Genomic DNA, 16,784 nt, shown 5'->3' with positions numbered 1-16,784 from the left:
GGCCTCCAAATAATTTGTCAAAATCCAGAGATATTGTCTACTACCTTCCCCTGGTAAATCAGACCCAAAACCGTTAAATTAAAATGGAATGAGGTTAGATTGGTGTACTACAACTTAGTGAACCTGTGCTAGTTACCATTGATTACAACTGTCCTTTCAAAGTGCTCATAAACCAACAGCTGAAATTGGCATGAACACTTAGTCTCCAAAATGTCTCTAAAAGCAACCCTAGGGCTTGAGCTATTCTTTTTTATTTATTTATTTATTTATTTATTTATTTATTGGCTGCGCTGGGTCTTCCGTTGCTGCGCGCGGGCTTTCTCTAGTTGCAGCGAGCGGGGGCTACTCTTCGTTGCGGTGCGAGGGCTTCTCTTGTTGCAGAGCACAGGCTCTAGGCACGCAGGCTTCAGTAGTTGTGGCACATGGGCTTCAGTAGTTGTGGCTCACGGGTTCAAGAGCGCAGGCTCAGTAGTTGTGGCACGCAGGCTTAGTTGCTCCACAGCGTGTGGGATCTTCCCGGACCAGGGCTCGAACCCATGTCCCCTGCATTGGCAGGACGATTCTTAACCACTGCGCCACCAGGGAAGCCCAAGGGGTTGAGCTATTCTAATTATGAGATTCTGAGCTGTAATTTCTTTCTATTTATTTATTTATTTGTTTGTTTATTTTTGGCTGCATTGGGTCTTCGTTGCTGCACGCAGGCTTTCTCTAGTTGCAGCAAGCGGGGGCTACTCTTCGTTGCAGTGCACAGGCTTCTCATTGCAGTGGCTTCTCTTGTGGAGCACGGGCTCTAGGTGCACAGGCTTCAGTAGTTGTGGTGCATGTGCTTAGTTGCTCCGCAGCATGTGGGATCTTCCCGGACCAGGGCTTGAACCCATGTCCCCTGCACTGGCAGGTGGATTCTTAACCACTGCGCCACCAGGGAAGCTGTAGTTTATCTGAAGATTTAGAAAAAGAAAAACCTTTATCATAGAAAGTTTCAAACATATATAGTGGAGAAAATAGTATAATGAATCCCCATGTATTCATCAGTCAGCTCCAACAATTCCCAGTGTTGTCCTGGAGATTTTAACTGACTCAAAGTTTATTGTTAGTTGCTATAGCCTCATCTATCTCGACTTAGGAAACCTCTTCATTGTTTGTTTCACTAATTTCCAACCTAATGATTATCTCTGTTTCTGTACCCAGGCCTAGCACTACTGCTGGCCCAGAAGAGAGGCACCATAAATTCGCTCCATTCACTCACCAATAAATAGGGAGGGCCTATTCTAGAAATCAGTGTCCCTATTTGAAGACAAAAATCAAATGGTTGTATAATATGTCAGTTGGTGATAAGTGCTACAGAGAAAAATAAAGTAGTAAGAGTATAGAGAGTGACAAGTGTTTTCTGTGTAGCAGTCAGGGAAGTCTTCTCTGATGAGGTAACATTTGAACAGTGACTTGAAAAAAGTGAGGGGGTGAGTTATGTGGATATCTGAGGGAAGAGCATTCCAGGTGGAGGCACCAGTAGTGTAAAGGTCTGATACAAATGCGTTTGGTATATTTGAGGACCAGCAAGGTTAGTTAGGTAGGTGAGAAAAAGTAAGAATTTTGGATTTTATGCTGAATGAGATGGACATCCATTTGAGGGTTTTGGGCAGTGGAGTGAAAATGATATGACATGTATTGAAAGTATCCATTTGGCTGCTGTGTGGAGAGTAAAGGGTAGAGAGTATGGGACTAGAATGAAGGAGGGAGACCAGTAGTCCAATAGATGGTGGCTTAGACTTGGGTGGTAGTGGGTGAGGGTGGGAGAAGTAGTCACATTCCAGATAGATTTGAAAGACAGAAGCAACAAGACTTGCTGAGGGATTGGGTGTGGGATATGGGTGGTGGGGTGTGGGCATTGGTATAAGAACCTAGAAGAGATGAGGGGTAGTTGTACATAAAGTCAGAGTGATGGATGGTATTTAAAGTTTCAACAGTGGACATCACCCCACGATTGAATGTGGAGAAAAGAAGTTGACAAGCACTGAGCCCTGGGGCATTCTTTTTTGGGTTTTTTTGGCAGCGTTGGGTCTTCGCTGCTGCGCGCGGGCTTTCTCTACTCTTTGTTGCAGTGCACTGGCTTATCATTGCGGTGGCTTCTCTTCTTAAGGAGCACAGGCTCTAGATGCACGGGCTTCAGTAGTTGTGGCTCATGGGCTCAATAGTTGTAGCATGCAGGCTCAGTAGTTGTGGCTTGCAGGCTTAGTTGCTCTGCAGCATGTGGGATCTTCCAGCACCAGGGCTCGGACCTGTGTCCCCTGCATTGGCAGGCGGATTCTTAACCACTGTGCCCCACCACTACTACTTTTGAGCTGAGGAAGTGTCATAGGAAAGACCATGGGGTTTAGAGTGAGACAGACCTGGGTTTGAATCCCAGCTCCCTAACTTCCCAGGAATTTGGCCTCTCTGAACCTGTTGCCTCATCTGTAAGAGGAGTAAATACCTCTACAAGGTTGGGTAAGCAGTGCACTTAATATTGACATATATTGGTGTTCCAACAATGTCACTTCTCCATGTTAGGGTCTTAAAAGTCTCTAGCTTTCCTCTGGACTTTTTGAAGCCTGCTATCCTAGAGTTCTTATAGGAGACATCATTAAGACCAACATTTCCCTTCAGATTATTCTATTACTTTCCCACAAGTTTTGTCACTTCCACATCATCAGCCATTCTTTGTTGGTCAGAATTAAGGCCTGAATATTAGTTCTTCTTGTAGTTTCCCTTGCCTGACAGAGACAACACTGTCAACCACACAAGTCACGTATGTGTCAGTTGATCTTTCTATAACAGAATGAGGCTTCCAACAAATGTTTTTCTTTGCTTGCCAGCGGGGAAGGGTTCAGTTTGCAATTACTCCACCTTGTTTCCCGATATTTGTAGACTGAGGGATACAGACTTTTCATATTCCTTTGTTCATAGCCTTCAGGTTTCTATACAGTAGTCAATGTTGTTTCCCCCATAGGGAAACAGAAGCTTCTGAAGGCAGAGCTGTGGGGCTCAGAAGGGAGAACAGAGATGTTATAGCTGAAGCCAACGGCCCTAGTGTTAACCTGACTGTAGTTCCGGGCTTTTCTGCACTCATACAGAAATGTGCAAAGAAGGAGTGCAGTCTTACTCCTAATTTTCCCAGGAGCAAGGCTTCTAGTTAGTGTGGAAAGCAGGCATGGTCTGGACTACTTGCAGAAGGAAGGGAAGAGGGAGAAACTAGTGTAAGAGCTGCAGGACTCATGTCAGTATTGTTCCACATCAGGCTGTTTCCATTTCCAAAGCACCCGAGGGAGGCACTTACAGACATCCAGACCCAGCAACATCCACCTGGTTGTGCTGAGCAAAGGAAAGCCCAAGGTGCTGAACGATTACATAGACATCTAGGACCAATGAAGAGGTGAGTGCCCCTAACTCTCCATGAGGGAGGCCAGCTGGTAGTACAGCAGGTACCACTCTCTGCCCTCCCTTCCCCTGGGGGAAGAGACCATGGTGAAGGAGGATGCCAAGATGATGGAGATGCTTCACCTGGGAAAGCTTAATAGTATTCTGCATCACACCCACAGTACCTCACCCCTGCAGGGGCCACACTGCCTGCCCCATACACACTCCCACTTATCTCACCCTGACGCAAAGGGAAAGAAGGGGAGGGGTTCTCCAATCATGCTTGCAGTGACTGGGGTAGATGGAGGCTGTGGGATGGGAAGAAATTTTCCCTCCTCAGTTCTGGGCCAAAATGAATGCCCTGTGTCCAGAAACACATGATCACAGCTATGGGCAAGATAGCCTCCCACCCCCTAAGCCCCATGGGCTCCTCTCTGCTCCTGGGACTATGAGGCACATCTGAGGGAAGACTTCTGAATAACTACAGCTCAGCTCTGGTTCACCTTCCCTTTGACCCCAGCCTAGGCTGTCACGGTTATCTCCGATGGAGCAGTTAGGGAAGAGGACAACTGCCAACCCCCTAGCGCATCCCTGGTGCTAAGGGGGCACTGCTGTGATGGTGGTCGTGGGGCAGCAGCAGTGAAGGAATCCTGACTGCGTCCTGGCGTCTGGCTGGCTGGTGACCAGGGGCCACGTGGGCCAGACTGTTGGTAGGCTCAGTCTCATTTCTGTTCATGTGATGGCCTGGGTATCCCGAAACATGGTACCCACAAACTCAAGAAGGAAACCAGAGGGAAAGGCAATGATGTTGGTACTAAGACATTTATTACATCATAAAAAATCCATTGTTGTCCTGTTTTTCCATATGTACATGCTCCTGTGGGCAGTCCCTCTGTCCAGCCCCACCTGTCCACCCTCCATGGCGCCAATCAACTCTCCAAACTGACCAACTAATTAATAAAAGAGGAAGAACTAGAGGAGGTGGCCCAGGGCTGATGGGAGTGGGGTTGGGAGAGGGAAACAAAGTGCAGAGTGATTGGCTTGGCTCTCGATGCCTGACCACGGGCAGGAGGAGCACAAGGGCGGGCACTGCAGGGCTGGTACAGTGATGCCTCCCCGAGCTGCCAGGCTGCAGGTGATACCTGAGTGTGCTCTCAGGTTGGACTCCCAGGAATGGAGAGCAGAGGAGGAAGGTCCCACAGACTGACTGTGGGTCCCAGGAGGGGCTGTAAAAGTTCTTTTTCAGGTCCCCATCCAAGTAGCAGTGATAGCAGCTTGGACTGGGACTGAAGAATTTGTGGCCCCTGGGACAGCTGAGAGGTGGGCCAGGGACAGCCTGGTAGGAAGTACTGGTCCTGATCGCTGAGGGCCCTGCCTTAGTTGACCTCAGAGGTGGGCAGGGGGTCTGTGGGGCGGGGTGTGGCCAGGAGGGGCACAGGTGAGGTGGCCTCGATGAGAGCGGGGTTGAGTATGATAGGCAGAGTCATGGGGGGCACGCCCACCTGCAGTGGGGAGGCCAAGGGCTGCAGGATCAGTGGGGGCTGAGCCAGGGGTGGAGGCCCATCCGGGGTAGGGCTCAGTCTGCTGGGGCTCGATGCCACTGGTGATCCAGAGGAGCTGCTGTTGGCAGGTCGGGGGCCCTCGGGCTTCTCAAAGTCTAGAGGGAAAGCAAGGTGGCTGCAGTCAGACTCGCTCACATTCTGCAGCTAGTTTACCAAACTTCTGCTTCTCCCACTCCTGTAAGCAAGATGACCCCTCCCAGTCTACACAGTTGAGAGTCTCTGCTCAAAACTTATTCCAGTGTCCAGCTACCTTATATCTACCCTTTATCTTCTTTGCTGTACCTCCAGTAGGTTAATTTTGGTCTGGTCTTTATTAGAATTCCTGAAGGGCAACCTCTGCATATTCATTCCAAGTCCCTGATCCAGCCTCCTTCTCTGAAGCCTGAAAATCCCAGGCAGCTAGCTCATCATAGCTGACCTGGCCCTGCCATTTCCCATAAGAAGTGCAGGTGAACAGGATCTTCTGGTTCTTTCCTTCCCCTGGCTCACAGCCCATGCCCAGCAGCAATCTCAAAGTACCCCGGACCTCCTTGACTTCCTGTTTGACATCCAGCAAACTCGCTCAGAGGGACTCACCACAGGTCCCCAGCTCAGAGGGCATCTCTGGGGGAGGTGGATGGCCAGGTGTCCTGGTGTCACCAGCAGCAGGAGTCAGGTGGGCTGAGGCCAGAGGTTTTGGGGCATGAGGCTCCATGGGCACAGGGTCTGGGGAGGGTAGAGAATCCAGATGGCGGCTCTCGGTGCTTTATTTCAAGTAGAGTCCTGGCTACTCACTAGACTTAACCCCCACCCCAGGCACAGAGAACTAATTATTAGCTCCAGACTCTCTTTGATGAAGTTGGTTGGAGCCCCCTACCCTGGATGACAGTCTGCTTGAAGAGCTCATCTCGTAGGTGGGGCAGGAAACAGTCAATGCGCTCCCAGGTGATCTCCCAGAGGGCTGAGGGGCTGCCTCCTCGGGCATCCGCACTGTGGAAAATCTCTGCTGTGTCCATCACCAGGAGCATGTTCTTCAGAGACTCAGGGATGGCCTCTGACTGCAGGTGGCAGTGGGGCCATGAGAATGGGAAAGAGGGCATGGGGGGATATGGTAAGGAGAAGGCAGCCACCAAGGGAGAAACAGCAAGTCCTCCCAGAAGATGGGAGAGGAAGTAGGCAGCTGGAGTTGGGCTGAGGCAGAACGTACCAGTAAGTCGCTGGAGCCTGCGTGCATGTACTTGTCCATGAAATCCAGGATGGTCAGCCAGAGGGCCGCAAAGGTAGAGAGCGACAGCAGTGGAGACAGGTGCTGCAGGAAGACCTATGGTCCCCCAGCCCCTCAGCCAAGAGTAGGGTACGAGCCTTCTGCACCCCTCTCCAAGGGTGGGAGGCAAGCCTGCCCTATCTTGTGTGGGAATCTTGGATCAGAGGCTCCTCTGAATTCCAAAATCCTCCCAGGTCCCTGGGTCCTGCTGAGTCTCCATAGCTGGGAGTCCTAAGCACCTACATTACATCTCTAGGTCCTCCCAGTAGCCTTGGCTTCCCTGCTTGCGAAGAGGCAGGTGTGGGGAGAGTGGGTGGGTGTAGGGTCATGAGCAGTACCTTAGAGAGCAGGGTGGAAGCCCTCATCCGGGTCTCCTCCATCCCGCCCACATCTGCAGGGCTGATGTTTTCCAAGAGCTTGGTCAGTAGAGGAAACAGCACCTGGTGGGTAAGAAGCCAACATCTCCCTAGCAGGGTCAGGTGGAAGCCTTGTCCACTTGACCCTGGGCTGCGGTGGATGGGTACAGAACAGGAGGGAAGGTCTGATACAGGCTGAGAATTGACATCAGCTCTTCAAGCTGCTTGGCTCTCCTTGTCTTTAGGATTTGCACTTTACCTTAAGACCAGAGGGAAGTCCTACCTTGTTAAAACAGGACTCCCATTCCAGGGCATCTAACTTTTGCAGATCATGTACCAGTAGTGCTCGCTGCAGATAGGTCAGTGCCTGCATCCGCACCTGGCGCCGGGCATCACAGCACAGGCAGGCAATGCCTGAGAATGAGAACAGGCTCAGGATCCTTTGGGCATCCTGATCCTGGTACTTCCCAAGCGCCAGCTCCACCTCTGCCCCTGCCCTGCCTGCTCCCCTGAGGTTTACCCTGAAGTAAAGGGCACCAACAGTGGGCCCAGAGGGTGCGTGAATCCGCTTCGATCTTCCGGCCTCCTGTGTCCAGGTGGCACTGCTCCTCCGCCCATGAGCTGTAGATAGAGGCTGCCCTTGTGTGTAGGGTGTGCATCAGGTCTAGCAACTGGGTCACAGGAGGGGCACGACATGAGTGGGGTTAGGTCTGGTGGATCCCCTCCTCACCAGCCCACTCCCACTGTCCCTGATTGAGTCCTCAAGGGAGTCCCTAGTACCGATCACACCATACTCCACCCCTCTCACCACTCCCTTCTCCTCAACTTTATGAGCTGGTTGTCCTAGTCCTGACCAGTGTTTCCCAAAGATGGGTATTACTCCTAGTAGCGGGGATTTGAGGAGGTGTGTGGACTAAGTATTTAATAACACAATTACACAGTGAGAAAGGTACTTTTTCACTCCTTTTTCATACTTTCTGATGACAGATAAAGCCTCATCTTGTTAATCTCATTTTAAAAACAGCAAACCTCAGGCTCAGAGGCTTTGATAGGCAACAGTGTCTGGCCAGATTTAATAATTTTTTGTTTTTGTAATTTTTCTAAGGTTATTCTATTTAAAGCAATTAATTCTCCATTTATTTAGTGATGTAAAGTCTGCTCATAAAATAAATTTTATATGTCCTGAATAGACAACAGAATAACTCTGGAAGGATAAACAAGAAACTGATGGCAGTGGTTGCCTCTGGTAAGGGGAACTTAGCAGCTGGGGACAGAAAATGAATGGGACTTTTATCTGCTTACCCTTTTGTACCTTTTGAACTCTGTGCTATGTGCATTTGAATTACTTATTTCAAAAACAAACTATAATTTAAAAATGAAGCAAACAAAGACTTACACGCGGTCCTGGACAGGGGGGCACTGTGGGGACACTGGCTGAGGCCCTGGCTGGAACACAGGCCCTTCCTTTCCGCCCTGGCTTTCCCTGGCCCCACCAAGGCTCCCAATGTCAGGTACCAGGAGAGGAGAGGAAGTAAAGGGTGCCATACTTACGTCCTGACTGACCTGTAAAGACACCGTATGGTAGCTGGCAGGCACACCTTCGTCCTCATCGTCATCACTATGCCCGCCCCGAGTGGCATGTTGGCTGGAGGTTCGAGGCCGCCGAAGCATTGAGCCTTCCTTGGATTTCTTCTTGAAGCGGTTCCCTTTGCTGTCATACTTGTGACTCTTGCCACGTTTCTCCTGGGACTTGCACCCTGAGCAGGGCCAGACGCAGGTCACATTTCCATATCCATGGGTACAGATGGCCTGCTCCTCCCTTTCCCCCGTAATTCACATGGTTACTCCCCAACTGCCCCTTCATCAGGTGACCCACCGCCATTCAGACTGGCCTCCACAAAGATGCGGAGAGTCTTGACACAGAGCTCAAAGTTGTCAGGTGTGATGTGGGCAGCGTCACGCACGATGAAGGACAGGGACTCCACACACTTGAGCAGGGACTTGGTGTCATGAGGCCCGAGGTCCAGCCCCACTGTTAGGCTGTACTGATTGACCAGGGGTGAAGGACCTGGCCAGCTGGTCTCAGGCCCTGGCTTGGAGTTATCGATGTCATCCTTCCCCACCTGTAAAGTACAGAGGACCTGAGAATCCAGGCTTGACCCTGATCTTCCCCTAGCTGCCCTCTCAGAAGGCCAGGAATCTTTCCCACAGGCCAAGAGGGGAAGACTCACCCGCTGCCCGTATGCTCACTCACCACTAACCAACCGCTGTTGACCACATCAGCATCTGTGGCTGATCGGTGAATCTTGCCAGGCCTGCCATGGTCAGTGTAGACCTCCGAGTCAGAAGTGTACCCTCGGTCCAGGCTCACATCATTTTGATGGAAGGATGGGAGTTCACTATCTGATTGGGCCCCTGAGCCAGCAGGGAGAGGGGCAGAGTCAGGATGGGGATGGGGAAGTTGGGATGAGGCATAGTTTCAGCTCTCAGAAGAAAGGTGCTGAAGCCTGGCCTCTCTTTTCTCTTTGTCTGGATTAGTTTCAGCCCTGTCACTAGAGGGCTGAAGGATGGCCTGGAGAGCTTCTCTGTTGACCAAATGGGGCAGCAGGCTAATTTGGGCTCCTGACAGCATCTAGTAGCAGCTGTTGGGGAGGGAGGTGGCAGTGAGGACAGAGTTTCTGAGAAAACAGTCCTCAGGACAGTAGGAAGCCTGGCTTCATAGCCTTCTCCATTGCCTACTTGCCTTTATGCTGTTTAATCTGTGGGTAATGGGGAGAGGCCCGTTAGGCACAGGAAGCTCTGGAAGCAGAGGGCAGAAGCCAGGGGTATTTAATCTGCTGAACACAACAACCTGCGTTTTGTTTTCCTGTCTCAACCACTGGGGCCATAATTGTTTATCTGCCAGCGTGGGTCTCTCTGGGAAAGGGCTTACCAGCATCAGGTGCATCGGCCCTGGCTGTGGCCTGCAGGGCAGCTGGAGGCTTTACACCTGAGCCAATGCACTCCAGCAGCGTGAAGAGGGTGGCCCAGTCATCACTTGAGTGGATGTTGGCTGCATTAGTCTTAAGGAGTTCATGGAGCCCATAGGCTACCTGGTGACTGACTCGGGACAACACGCTGGGCTTCATTAGTAGCAAAATGCGCAGGGAGAGCAGTACCTGGGGCAGGAGATGGGAGCAGGAAGTGGAAAGTGGGCACACGCGTCTTGTCTAGCCTCCTTCCCCACCAGCCTCCCTAGGTTAGTGAGAACAGTTTTGGCTAAGACCCAACTTAGGGTACTCTGTGGACAGATGGCCAGGGGCTAGGAATGGGGGCAAGAAAGAGGCAGGTGTGTTTATAAAAGGGCAATACGAGGGATCCTGTGGTGTTGGAACTATTCAGCATCTTGGCTAGTGGTAGATACACAAACCTACGCAAGTGCTTAAATTGTGTAGAACTTAATACACGTATGAATACAAGTAAAACTGAGGAAATCTGTATAAGATTAGTGAATTGTATCAATGTCAGTATCTTGGTTATGATACTACACTATAGTTTTGCACAATGCTACCATTGGGGTAAAGTGTACAGACAGCCCCCAACTTATGATAATTTAACTTAGATTTTTTTGACTTCACAATGGTATAAAAGTGAAACACATTCAGTAGAAACCATACTTTGAGTTTTGATTTTTTCCAGGGCTACTGATATGCAGCACAATACTCTTTTGTGATGCTGGGCAGTGGCAGGGAGCCACAGCTCTCAGTCAGCCATGCCATTATGAGGGTAAACAACTGATGCACTTAGAACCATTCCATACCCAGACAACCATTCTGTTTGCCACTTTCAGTACAGTATTCAATAAATTACCTGAGATATCCAATACTTTATTATAAAATAGACTGCATATGAATCTATAATTATCTCTATTTTCAAAGTTTAATTTTTTAAAAACTGAAAAAAAGACCAGCAACATTATGCAAAACTACAGCATAATATCATAACCAGGATACTGACATTGATACAATTCACTAATCTTATTCAGATTTCCCCAGTTTTACTTGTACTCATACGTGGCTTAAGTTCTACACAATTTAAGCACTTGTGTAGGTTTGTGTATCCACCACTAGCCAAGATGTTGAATAGTTCCAACACCACAGGATCCCTTGTGTTGCCCTTTTATAACCACACCTGCCTTTCTTGCTCCCATCCCTAGCCCCCGGCCATCTGTCCACAACTTCTAAAACCTCGTCAATTCAAAAACATCATATAAATGGAATGATATAGTATATAACCATTTGGGATTGGCTTTTTTCACTTAGTATAATTCCTTGGACAGTCATGCAAGTTGCTGCATGTAGCAACAGTTTGTTGCTTTTAATTGCTGAATAGTATTCCATGGTATGTATGTACTACACTTTACGCTGAAAACCATCTGGGCTGATTCTAGTTTCTGGCTACTACAAATAAAGATCCTGTGAACATTCATGTATAGGTTTTTTATAAAAGTAAATTTTCATTTCTCTGGGATAAGTGCCCAAGAGTGCAACTGCTGGATTGTGTTGTAACTGCATGTTTAGTTTTATAAGAAACTGCTCTATCATTTTATATTCCTACCAGAAATTTATGAGTGACTGACCCACATCCTTGTCTGCATTTGGTATTATCACTGTTTTTCACTTTAGCCATTCTGACAGGTGTGTAGTGGTATCTCACTGTGGTTTTAATTTGCATTTCCCTGTTGGATAATGATGATGAACACCACTTAAGCTTCTTCATGTGCTTATCTGCCATCTGTATATCTTCTTCATATCTTTCATCCATTTTCTAATTGGTCTGTTTTTTTTTTTTTTTACTGTTACATTTTGAGTTCTTTTATATTTTAGGTATTAGTCTTTTTTCAGATATTTGATTTGCAAACATACACTCCTTGTCTTTACCTCCTTTTCACACTGGGCTCTCATAGAGTAGAATTTTTAATATTGATGAAATCTACCAGTTTTTCCTTTTATGAATTGTATTTTTGGTGTCAAGTCTAAGAACTTTTTGCCTAGCTCCCAAAGATATCCTCCTATTTTTCTTTCTAGGGTTTCATAGTTTTACATTTTACATTTAATTCTATGATTCATTTTGAGTTAATTTTTCTATAAGGTATGAGGCTTAGGTCAAAGTTCATTTGTCCCCTGCCCCCTCAACCATGGATTTCAATTGCTCCAGCAATTAAAAGGATTATCCTTCCTCCACTGAATTGTTTTTGCACCTTTGTCAAAAAATTAGTTAGGCATCTTTGTGTGCGTCTATTTCTGGTTTCTCCTGTTACATCGATGCATGTGTCTGTCCCTCCAAAAATACCACAGTGTTGATTACTATAGCTGTATAGTAAGCCTTAATATCAGATGGAGTGATTCCTCCCACGTTTTTTCTCAAAATGTTCAGCTATTCTAGGGCCTGTGCTTTTCCATCTTAGAATAAGCTTGTCTATGTCTACAAAAAAACCTTGCTGGGATTTTCATAGGAGTTGCATTAAACTTACAGATCAATTAAGGGAGGAATGACGTCTTCACTACGTTGAGTCTTCCAATCCACGCATATGGTATGCCTCTTCATTTATTTGGGTCTTTAGTATCTTTCATTAGCATTTGTAAGTTTCAGCATACAGATCCTATACATGTTTTGTTAGGTGTATAGCTAAGTATTTGATTTCATTTGGAGCACTTGTAAATGGTTTCATTTTCTATATGTTCATTGTTAGTATAAAGAAATGTGATTAATTTTTGTGTATTGATCTTATATCCTGTGACCTTCCTGAACTCATTTCTATACTGTTTGTCTTTTATAAATTGGGTGAAGAGATCTCAGGAGGGTCCTAAGCATGAGAGCCAGGAAATCAGGTATGGGGCTGGGACTGCCACAAGGCAGCAGCCGTCCAGCCCTACTGAGCAGAGGTGCTGAGTACTAGCTTCATGCCTGAGGCCATTCCAGATTCACTCTCAATGTCCCTGTTAGACTCCCCTAGCCCTGTGGTAGGTTACTGGGCTCATGCTATGGGGCACTAAATGAAGTCTCTGTCTCAGGCCATATCCATAACTGATACTGTGGCTTTAGTCCCTTGTATACCTTCCTGCCTTCCCAGCTGCACTCAGCTTACCTGGCCACTGATTTCTTCTCTCCGGAGTAGCCTAATGGCTAGGCGCAGCAGCCCCACCACTGCCCGCTCCACAAGGAAGCAGAAGTCCTGTGCCTGGACACACAGGTGGTATAGATGGTCTCGAACAGTCTGCCACACACAGCCCACACGGTCCCTGAGAAACATAAGGGATGAGGATAGTCTCAGCTGTAAAGGCCACTGGGCAATAAGCCTCTTTTTCTGATTGAGGCTAGGTCCTTCAGAGTTCAGTGGTATTATACCCTAAGCAGGCAGCTATAACGAGCAAGCTTCTCCTCTACTGCCTATAGCTTCATGTGCTTCTTGTCCCTAGAGCCCACTCTGCAAGATTACTCCAGGCTTCCATCCCCTTGGCACAAGCCCAGTATGAGGCCTGCCTAAAGGCTGCCTTCTACCTGTTCTCCAGCACAATCCTCAGCAGCATCTCCAGGCAGAAAGCAGCATCCTCTTCATCATAGGTCTCTTCATCTGGTGTCACTGAGACCAGAGCCTGGAGGAGAATAACAGCAGGAAAACAGGCATGGAGGAGAAGCCAGCCACTGGCCCACCCCTGACAGAAACTGAGGCACACACCACTATCCCTGTCTCCCCTCCCAGACCCAGCCAGGCCTTTCACCCCTCTTCCCTCTTCACTCTGTACCTTCATGAGCTCCTGCAGTGACTCCAGCTGGAGGAATTTGCTTTCTGTGATCATCTTTTCTGGGTCACATTGCTAGAGGCGGCACAAGAGAGGGTTTTTTTTTTTTTTTTTTTTTGCTGTATGCGGGCCTCTTACTGTTGTGGCCTCTCCCGTTGTGGAGCGCAGGCTCTGGACACGCAGGCTCGGTGGCCATGGCTCACGGGCCCAGCTGCTCCACAGCATGTGGGATCTTCCCGGACTGGGGCATGAACCCGTGTCCCCTGCATCGGCAGGCGGACTCTCAACCACTGCGCCATCAGGGAAGCCCCGAGAGAGGGGTTATTGATAAGGACTAGAGGGAAGAGAATGTTCCCAAGAAGCCAGGGAGAGAGGGCAGAAGGAGTCAGCTCTGGTCACAAACCCTAGATGACCCTATTCTTCAGTTCATAGGACAGTGTCTATCTAGTAGAGAAGGGTCTAGGCTTGTTCACCAGGGGTAGGCAGGGGCAGTTACCTTGATACAGTCCAAGGCCATTCTCTTGGCCTCTTGGTTCTCAGTGGATGGGCCCCGCACGCTAGACTGCTCAGTACCACTAAGTGTCAGCCAGCTCACAAAGCTCAGCACTGTCGACTCTCCTCTGTAGAAAGAGAGTACAAGCTCTAGTGAGCTCCAGAGTTCTAATCCTCCCTCTGCAAGGTCTCCAGCCTCTGATTTCCCCTCACCGGTTTGATGGTGTCTCTTCCCGTTGTAGAGAGATCTTGCCATTGGGATCCACAAAATCTTCTACCTGGAAAATCAGGTCAAGAATAATTTCTTTCCACATGCCCTCTGCATTTCCTGCTCTGCCATGCAAAGTTTTCTGGCTTTCTTCCTGTTGTCCTCTGCCCTACACTATTGACTGGGCCCCTCCAATTGATGACTGGCAACAACTTCTACCAGCCTTCCTTCACAGCTATCCCCATGGCCAAAGATCTGTGGTCTTACATTTGAGGCGTTCCTGTTAAGTTTCAGCATGCATCAGGCCCAGTGCTACTCTCAACCAGTTCTATATGCAGACAGTACGTAATCTTGGAGCTCTTGCCTTGTTATGATTGATTAGTCTCCTACCAAGAATTACCTCCACCATAGCCTTGGGCAGCAGTTGGGCTCGGAAGAGCTGCAGCATGGCCTCCATGATATTCTTCCAGCCCTCCCGCAGGATGTCACCATGACGATGGGCCAAATGGAATACTGTCTTGGCTGCAATGTGGGCTTTAGGGTTGCTTCCAAACACAGTGGGCAGGTTCTCAATGGACTGGAAAGGAAGATGAGATGAGGCTTAGGCCCTGGCAAATGTCTTGAAAGGAGATTCTCTTAGGCCTCTACCTATGGTTCCTGAGGGTCCTTCTGCTAGTTCTGCTTCAATCCCCCATAATACTGGTGGGAAGGGCTACCCTGGCTAAGGCCTTCTCCACTATTGCATCTCTTCTCTCATCCCCATTATATAAGATAATGCTATTCTCATCCTAGGGTATGTCAGACAGAAATGGCTAAGCTCTACTGTAGTCCAGGGGTAGTGAGAGAATATGCTGATGGAAACCAGCTCCACAGATAAGGGTAGGTCTATGGCTAAAAGAGAGGTCTTCCTTTGGAACTCCAAGTACACAGTTCCTGTCCCTGCTCACCTCACTGCTGAGAGCTGTGAATTTGCATAGAGAGATGATGAGATTGTCAAACACATCACTGAGGCCATAGTGGGCGGAGATCATGGCGCACTTCCTGTAACGTCACATATCAGATACAGTCACTGAAAGGCCAGGCAGCCCTTCCAAGTCCCCAAGGAGGCTTGCTTGGGATTCTTCCCTAATCAGTCCCAGGAAGAAACCTTTTACTCTTGAGTCTGAGCTTTCCCAAGCTTCAGCCTCCCTGAAAACTCAGGAGGAACCCATTCTAAGGAAAATAAGAGTAGGAGTCAGAGAGGCATGGAGGCAACCAAGTTAAATCAAAGAGGTGGAAGGAGATCCAAGACCATAGTCAAACTGTGGCTACCTGAAGCCTGAGATGGCTTTTTGGATGATTGTCTCCTCAAGGCTTTTGTCAAAGACATAAGAAAGAGCAGCAATAGTGGGGCCCCAGGTCATGGTGAAGAGGTCAAGATCGTAGCTGCCAGCAGGCACACGTAGGAATATGCCTTCTGGGGTGGCACCTCGATGAAGCAGCACATTCCATACATAATTCTCCCGAACCAGGCCTGTCTGCTCCTCAGGCATCACAATTTCCTCATTCCTGTCAGGAGGTAACAAAAGGAGTAGGTGCACTGCTCTGAACCTGACTGGTTACAAACTAGGACAAGGGGCTTTCTGCCCATTACTGACACTTTCCTTCAATGAGAGGTCATCAAAACTGCAGCTCAGTGGTCTGCTTCCCTCCCCACCAGTGGCACCAAGGAGAAAGAAAGGAAGCATCCCATAATCTCCAAGCCCCATCTCTCAGTGGGCCTTTAGTTCTATAGTAAGATCTCATATTTTTTCTGGGTATGAGAGGATGAACAATTCTACCTTTTCTGATTTACAGTAGAAACCTAAGTGTCCCAAACCTCATCCTCTAGTACCCATCTTGGGTTCTCTACTAGCCCCATAATGCATCTTGCAAGCTAGACAGGAAAACCCAGCTTCTCTGCGTTCGGAAAATGGGGTGATGACATTCCACTTAGCAGGGGCAGTTTGGATCCTGGCTCAGGGTACTAAAGTTCCAGTACTATTCAGGCTTCTTTGAGGAATAAATCAGTTGGGGGAGAAGGGGCTGCCCAGATAAATTACGATGCTAAATCCAGGGTGTATGAGTCACTGCAGTCTGATGTGACTCCAAAATCTGGAGAAGGAAGTAGCGTGTTTCTCCTTAACAGAGATGCTACACCATTCTCTACGCATACTCACTTGATGGCATGGTACATGTCCTCCAGAATGTCTTGCTCAAAGTCCTTGCCTCCATTCACACCTTTTAGATTTTTGCGAAACTCCTAGAGACAGGGCAATAAGCTTTACCCCCCATGTGTCAATGCTGAAGCCCCACTCAGGGAACTCCTGGGTCTGTGGTAAATAGGACTTTAGGAAACAGTAAGTGATAGAATCCACTTCCCTACCCCAGTTCCTCTTCTGGATTGGCCAGCGCCCCCTGACTCCCTTGGACAGAAGCTTGTCTATTGTGCCCACTGGAAAACCCATGTCCTTCCTGCTACCTCCAAAGCTGTGCTGGAACTGCTCTGCCATGGCTGGGATCCAATCTTACCTCCAGGGTCATGGGTGCATTTTGCTTGCGAACATTGTGGTTGTGCTGGTCAGTATTAAGCATGATGACAGCATAGGCCAGGGCAAAGCAGGCATCGCTATTGGCAAATGGGGAGCCATTACAATTCTGAAAAATCAAAGACCCCACCTATGTCAATGCCCTTCTCTGGCCAATCAAACCCTCACTACCAACCCACTG

The 16,784-nt window shown here is 48.5% G+C and overlaps 1 protein-coding gene across 8 annotated transcripts in view; it reads right to left on the bottom strand.

Annotated features, from left to right (window-relative positions):
- Positions 1 to 4,196: 4,196 nt before the first annotated feature.
- The window catches only part of GBF1 (golgi brefeldin A resistant guanine nucleotide exchange factor 1), a 121,239-nt gene continuing 108,651 nt past the window's right edge, over positions 4,197 to 16,784 (bottom strand). For 4 of the 8 annotated variants that reach the window (XM_029201230.1, XM_029201228.1, XM_029201235.1 and 1 more), the window contains 21 exons: positions 16,587 to 16,712; positions 16,235 to 16,317; positions 15,348 to 15,584; positions 14,984 to 15,077; positions 14,437 to 14,613; positions 14,042 to 14,106; positions 13,833 to 13,956; positions 13,340 to 13,411; positions 13,095 to 13,189; positions 12,682 to 12,835; positions 9,487 to 9,712; positions 8,809 to 8,969; positions 8,431 to 8,677; positions 8,106 to 8,311; positions 7,075 to 7,225; positions 6,838 to 6,968; positions 6,537 to 6,638; positions 6,142 to 6,255; positions 5,812 to 5,992; positions 5,532 to 5,660; positions 4,770 to 5,050 (listed from right to left, as the gene is read on the bottom strand). In XM_029201230.1, the coding sequence (XP_029057063.1) occupies positions 4,770 to 5,050; positions 5,532 to 5,660; positions 5,812 to 5,992; positions 6,142 to 6,255; positions 6,537 to 6,638; positions 6,838 to 6,968; positions 7,075 to 7,225; positions 8,106 to 8,311; positions 8,431 to 8,677; positions 8,809 to 8,969; positions 9,487 to 9,712; positions 12,682 to 12,835; positions 13,095 to 13,189; positions 13,340 to 13,411; positions 13,833 to 13,956; positions 14,042 to 14,106; positions 14,437 to 14,613; positions 14,984 to 15,077; positions 15,348 to 15,584; positions 16,235 to 16,317; positions 16,587 to 16,712 (3,156 nt within the window). Of the gene's footprint in view, positions 5,051 to 5,531; positions 5,661 to 5,811; positions 5,993 to 6,141; positions 6,256 to 6,536; positions 6,639 to 6,837; positions 6,969 to 7,074; positions 7,226 to 8,105; positions 8,312 to 8,430; positions 8,678 to 8,808; positions 8,970 to 9,486; positions 9,713 to 12,681; positions 12,836 to 13,094; positions 13,190 to 13,339; positions 13,412 to 13,832; positions 13,957 to 14,041; positions 14,107 to 14,436; positions 14,614 to 14,983; positions 15,078 to 15,347; positions 15,585 to 16,234; positions 16,318 to 16,586; positions 16,713 to 16,784 lie in introns of all 8 variants that reach the window. The other 4 variants (XM_029201233.1, XM_029201234.1, XM_029201232.1 and 1 more) reach the window with 3 other exon arrangements.

The sequence above is a fragment of the Monodon monoceros genome, unplaced genomic scaffold (assembly GCF_005190385.1).
Source record: "Monodon monoceros isolate NGI ecotype Baffin Bay Population unplaced genomic scaffold, NGI_Narwhal_1 Super_Scaffold_4, whole genome shotgun sequence".
Lineage (NCBI taxonomy): Eukaryota > Metazoa > Chordata > Mammalia > Artiodactyla > Monodontidae > Monodon > Monodon monoceros.
The sequence above is the reverse complement of the archived record's forward strand: the minus strand, read 5'-3'. Positions and strand labels throughout refer to the sequence as shown.